The sequence below is a fragment of the Bombus huntii genome, chromosome 7 (assembly GCF_024542735.1).
Source record: "Bombus huntii isolate Logan2020A chromosome 7, iyBomHunt1.1, whole genome shotgun sequence".
Classification (NCBI taxonomy): Eukaryota; Metazoa; Arthropoda; class Insecta; order Hymenoptera; family Apidae; genus Bombus; species Bombus huntii.
The window spans coordinates 3,791,717-3,798,283 of NC_066244.1; the positions used below are offsets into that span (position 1 = coordinate 3,791,717).

Sequence of the window (6,567 nt, forward strand, 5' to 3'; positions counted from 1 at the left end):
GCCATGCGATTCCTCACAGTCCGCTTACCCTGCGTACTCTGTGGCCACATCCCCCCTTAGACGAACCTTCTATTCTTTCACAATGCAGCATCGAATCGTTTGCCCTTGGTAAACTGTCTCAGGCATCCTCGAGAAACAATCGAACCAGTCGATACTTTCTAGTTCGGTGATTTCGAATTGCCGGCTATCGTCGACTTTTCAAACATTCGTTCGGGCACCTTGCCAAGATTCTTACCGAACCCTCGGCCTGACCTCGTAAATTTCTCGTAAGGATAAATAACGCTAGGCTATCTGTCATCGTGAGTGTCGTCATGAAGATGCGTCGATGGACATAGTCACGTTTGGTATCATTTTCGTCGTACCGATCTCGATAATCCAACTACGGCTATCTCATAATGATATATCAAACGATACAAAATAATTATATTTTTCTTATTCTGCTTATTCTCCGAGTTTTCCCCGATCGATTTATGACGGGGCATTGTGGGATTGATAACCAGGCATGAGAGCGAACAAATTTTAACTATAGAAACTAATTACCGAACGGTCCGCGAATTCTTGGCAAAAAGGTACAGGTATAGGTATAGGAACAGAGGATTTCTAGCCCGTTACTGTTCGCAGACTCGTTCACAGACTCCGGTGGAGAAGTACCTCAACGGTATTCGTAAATGCTGCTAATTATTTGTAACTTTTGTCTCGGAAAATTTCACTAACGATATTAGGTCGGTAGTAAAAGAGGATCCACATAATAAGTATCAAAGGTTTCGATAGTCTCCTAATTATCTCTTAAGTTTGTTTCACTTCTCGCAAGTGTTTCGATACTTGCGAGCGACGGTGTACGCGTAAATGCCAAAATAGAATTGAAGTCATATTAAAGATACTACGGTACTACGTTCTCCTTACTATGTACACGCTACGTGTTCTTCTTGCCTATTCTTCTTATTATTTATTAACTCTTGACATCAATATCGGGGAAAATTTTATTCACCACATATAACAGATGACGTATAAAAATAAGGTATAAAATTTAATTCGCAATTGGCGAAAAATATAAACATTTACTTATATCTCATATTGCACGTAAAGCACATGTTATACATACGTGATTATTGTTTATTGAATTATTTACTCAATAATCGGGGTCTTGTAATACAGTTTCACGCCATCGTATAGATATACAGATTAGATTAGTAATTGCAGATTTTATAAAATTTAAGGTTTTTCTTTAAAAAAACAAAAAAAAATCGGTTCACCGTTTTATCACTTGCGATTTCTTTATTATTCGTTTGATGCGCGTCCAAAAGAACTTGTTGTATCCACGCTTGTTTATGTCAAAATTAATAAGTATTTAACGATTCAGAAGAAATGATATAAATATAAGCTTGTATTGTATTATATGTACAAGTTATTTACCGCCATTTTCATTGCCATCGGTTTAAATAACGCCAGTTGTATGAAAGTAAATTTTTCAAGTTTAACAAGTAGCTTTATTACCGTTCTATTTAAAGAAAAAGAAATTCAGAAACTAATCATTGAGTCGAAACTAGTTATTGAATCGAATCGAATGGTTTTGAGCTCCTAATTATTTCCAGTTATCACAGAGAGTGGGATATTACTTGGAAAAAATATCCTTTTTCTGTAAAGCATATATTTATTCGTACTTGCGAGAACAATTAAATACCAAAGCATCGACACATAAAATTACATTGTAACATAAAATTTGTATTTTTCCAATAGAATGGTGAATCCAGTAGATTGTAAATCACAAAAGCATCTTTTTAATTGAATCGACGTAAATTACCAGTGTCGACTAAAGCGAATTAACTTACTTCGTAGTGATCAACGCTTAAACAAATTTCTAAAATGACCGTCGAATAACAATCAGATTCTAAATCCCAAATCCAGTGAAGTTTCTTTATTTCTACTTGGACATGACTTATTGAAGAAATTTTGATGGTGTACAACGAATGTGCTTTCATAGTGATAATCAAACGTTATGGTGTAAAATACGCGATGCCAATTGCCCTTAAAAAATGGATATTTTTGTGCATCATGGCTTAATGCACGTGACAACTATCTTCCTATACACGACTTGAACGATCAACGAAAACTACAATATAACGAAGACATAAATTTCTTTTTGAATCAGAAAGCAACTGCCTGTTCGATTTGAAATGCTTCGTTCGGAAAAAGGGCATTGAAGGATAAAGATCAACCTTGAAATGAGAACAAGAGTTGTTTCGAATACGTCAGCGAATGAATTTTTCCTCCCTTCTTAAAAAGCTTATAGTTATTTTCAAAAGGAACAACTTGGAAACAGTAGTTTGTTCTTCCAAATACATTGTTAAATATGTCTAACTTGTCTAGCGTTTGATCGAAGGAATAATGCTTATAAATGGAGGAATAGAAAACTTTGCTAAATGCTATGAGCATAAGAAGAGCGCAGAAAAGGAAACTAGCGACGGACGGCAAAGGATCCGATTTGCTCGAAGGATCCTACGCCGCGCGGCCATTTCTTTCGAAGGGAGCGCGAGTGAGTTCTCATTTTTTGCCCAAGGCTAGAGAAATACCTAAATCTGCTGAGATTAAATCGACTTGAAACGATTCCACGAGCTAAACGATCCGAAGGAACGAATCTCCGAAAGATTTTTAAACTTGCAGCTCTGTGCATCTTTGCGTCCTGAAGGGAGATCTAACTTCAAATAGACTGGCAAAGTTGCATTTTCCCTTCCACTGGTTAAGAAAGGTGGAAGACAGGGCAAAGCGATTGAAAGATGAATGGCAAGGGACGACGTTAGCGATCTGATGACCGCCGTCTGACGAAAACGAAAGAAAAAGAGAGGAAGCTTTCGCGTTTCTTCGGTCATTCAAAATGCTGGACATATTTCGAGGTCTGAAGAGCCTTATTAAGATCTCTCACGTACATATTGACACAGCTGTGTTCCGATTGCATTATAGTTTAACCGTGATCCTGCTGATTTCGTTTTCGTTGATCGTGACCACGAGACAATACGTTGGTAATCCGATCGATTGTATTCATAGTAAGGATCTACCGGAAGACGTGTTGAATACGTATTGTTGGATTCATAGTACGTATACGATTACTGCGGCTTATAGGAAACGAGAGGGTTTTGAAGTACCGTTTCCTGGCGTAGATAACTCAAAGTCGCATCCGGAGACGGAAAGGAAGGAGTACAGGTACTATCAGTGGGTCTGCTTCATGCTGTTTTTGCAGGTAATCGATTACAATTTCTTTTCTTCTCAATCTTCTTCCTCCTCCCTAGAATCGTAGACAATCTTGTTTTCTCATTTTCCATCTATTCTCTCCTGTCTCTCTTATATTTTTTTGCCATTAATGTCTTTCGCTTTCGCTCTCGCTCTCGCTCTCGCTCTCGCTTTCGCTTTCGCTTTCGCTTTCACTTTCGTTTTCGATAATAACGTAGAAGAACTACTGGCCGAAAATGTATGCAACGGAGAGGCGTCCAGTTTCGTTCTTCGACGCTCTTCGACGATAATATTATTACCAGTCCTGTACCTATCTCTATATTCCTACGTTATATCTAGCTCTAACCATTCTGCCACGTGGAATAACGTTCTGCTAGATGCTTGCTCGTACCCAGTCGGTAATTAGTCAAGTTCAAACGTACTAAAAGCATATTAAAAGCATTTCATTCTACGTTTCCTTCTTAAGAAGAAGGAATAATCTCCTCGACCGGCTCCTATGCAACAATCAAACTTGGACATTACCGGAATTGTTTCGAACGAACAAATATTTATCTACGATAATTATTCAAATAACTTCATTTTAGTCAATTATCTTCTCCGTATAATGATTCTTAACAAATTACTCCCTCTCTATTTGGTAGAATAATTATTTCCTGCCTGTTTAGATTAAAAATTCTACTCAAGCAAATAGCCCGACTAATTGTAAGTGCAAGCATAAAGTTTGCACGGATACAGCCAGTCATAGTCGAATAAGTTATTCGATAGTCATAGTCGAATCCGAATAAGTTATTCGATTAAATTTCTATACAAGTAAATTCTTTCATACTTGAATACTTATCCTGAACGTTTATCCGGATAAATCCTCAATCGATTGGATATTGCTGCACAATTGGCGAATAATATATTCCTTTATTTATCAAATAAGATTTATTGTTCAAAGAGTTTTATTCGATTTCGATAAAAACGAATTGAATAATTTAAACTAGCAATAATTAAAATAATTTGATTAAAATAGCAAGTAAAGATAGTAAGGTAGTTTTTGAACGTGAAATTGAAAACATCCGCAAGATTTTTGGAAACTAGTTTGGAATTAATTCGTTTGAGACGTAAAAGGCAGGAATCGTATTCACGGAGATTCGACAATGAGAAAAGCCGGATAACGAGCGAACTGGTTGCGGCTACGGTCGTGGAATTTACCCGCTACTTACAGAAGCTTATATTTAGTTCATTGCCAAGAAAGAAACCCTAAGCATATTAACTCGTTAAACCCGTAACCGTTGCTTCGTCACCGAGGGTCGCCGCTGTCGCGTGAGTCGCCTTGGCGCTCGGTCAAAGACGCTCCTCCACCCTCACCTTAAACGATCAGCCGATGTCTTCAACTAGAACATGTTCTTCGACGGAATTAAATTGTCTCTCCGTTGATTCGGTATCGATCGGTAGAACGGCTGACCAGCCACGCGTCGATTTCCTCCATGAATGATTCCTAATGCTACAGTTATTTACAGTCGAATCTGCTATAATGAATATAAAATTAAAGATGTTCGTGTAAATATTTATCTGTATAAACATTTATTTATCTCGTATGTTATCGCAGCTAAACGAAGTAAGAACACGTAGACTTGTTACCCATGAAACGTGTTTTCAAGATTTATTATACAATTGTATATTTTTCCAAACATCAGAGATCAGGAAGATTATCGTTGTTTAAATTTATATGCATGTAAGAAGGAGATTGAACGATTGCTCGAATTATTTAACAAGACGAAAATGTGAATATCGATCTTTCAAGATGTATGATAGAAGCTGTAGAAAAGCCAACGACCCGCTGGATTACAATGATTTTTGGATATGTTGCAAAACTCAACGTTTTCAACGATCTTTTCCTGTACGTGTACGTGGTGGTACGTCGCTTAGTTTCCGAGATACGAGTTTCGCGAAAAACTTGCGGTACCGGCAAACTGAATTCCGCGTACGGCCGTGTGCATCTGTGGTAGAGCGTATGCGTTAGCGTTGGTTTGCTTGCCGCCGCTTATCTTCTGCTTACATACAAACGAGCGTCGGCCGAGCTGAAAGGTCCCGCGCACAACGTGCCTATGCGAGACAAAGTAAGAAATGTCTGTTATAAATCAATTAAAAGCGACTATCATCATTGCGTTGAGTTTAGGCCGGATTTGTAGAATGTTTTTAATCCGTCTCGCGACAGCGCTTATTATTTTTATAATCGATCCGTTGTTATCTCACGCAAGCGTTGGCGGCCGGATTGAGAAATCAAGCCGAAACCTAAACCCGATACATTAATGATATTCGCTTTTGATTCTAATCGGGTTAATAAAAGCTACAATTTTTACAGACTTTTGCAGACTTTTGCAAATTTTTGCAGACCTTTGCAGCCTCGCATACGTACGTTGTGCACGAGGCCTTTCAGCTCGGCCGACCCTCGTTTATAAACAGAAGATAAGCGGCTGTCGGTAACCAACACTGACGCATACGCTATCACAGACGCACAACCGTACGCGGAATTCAGTTTGCCGGTACCGCAAGTTTTTCGCGAAACTCGTATCTCGGAATCTAAGCGATTCCATCATTTATATGGTATATATAAATTATTCGAAATATTAATTTCTGCAACATGTACAAAATCGACATGTACATCGAAATTGGCGGATATTCAGCTTTTCTGCGGTTTTACCGTCATTTCAGAAATCTTTAACTACAAGAAAACGGTACTTTTTCTATCGCATTTCTGTCAAAGAAGGATTTCGCACGAGGTATACGTACATATGTAATTTCGAAACATTGCAATGTCAGTGTTCCGAGATTTTGTATTCTTTTAGTTGCTAAAGATATGCAAACAGAGAGAAAAGTTTTCTTTTCGTTCAGACAAAAACATGATTATACTGGATAGGCCTTAATTCGTGACACGATTTTGTCGGAATTTCTACCAATGCGAACAATAGCATTTCCCTGCGTTTACGGTTACTGCTTATTTTTTCGTAAAAATAATTTTGAAAATTCGTGGAACATGCACGCGGCAGGTCAACAGTTTGCGTGCTCATTCTCTTTTCCCTTTTTTACGAAGCACCGTTCTTCTTGAGGTAGAAGAGAACCCGCAAATTCGTAGTTTTGCTATTATAGCGTTTCGCTTCTCTGACTCGAGCTTTCTTTCTTATTTGACCCGGCAAAGTCCTCTGGTGGAGTCTCGGCAGACTCTCGCCCACGTTGTCCAGGAGCCATGGTACAAAAGGGTAGACGCCAGCGAACCGATAAGAGGTGTGGGTGGTGGTTTCCACAATCCTGGTAATGGCCTCCGTGCGGACGATGTGCCAGGGCTCGTAAGGTGCT

At 38.6% G+C, this 6,567-nt stretch overlaps 1 protein-coding gene across 1 annotated transcript in view; it reads right to left on the reverse strand.

Annotated features, from left to right (window-relative positions):
- Window positions 1-4,587: 4,587 nt before the first annotated feature.
- The window catches only part of LOC126868105 (uncharacterized), a 53,511-nt gene continuing 51,531 nt past the window's right edge, over window positions 4,588-6,567 (reverse strand). Inside the window, exon 4 of the mRNA XM_050623328.1 lies at window positions 4,588-4,739. Within this exon, the coding sequence (XP_050479285.1) occupies window positions 4,588-4,739 (152 nt within the window). The remainder of the gene's footprint in view (window positions 4,740-6,567) is intronic.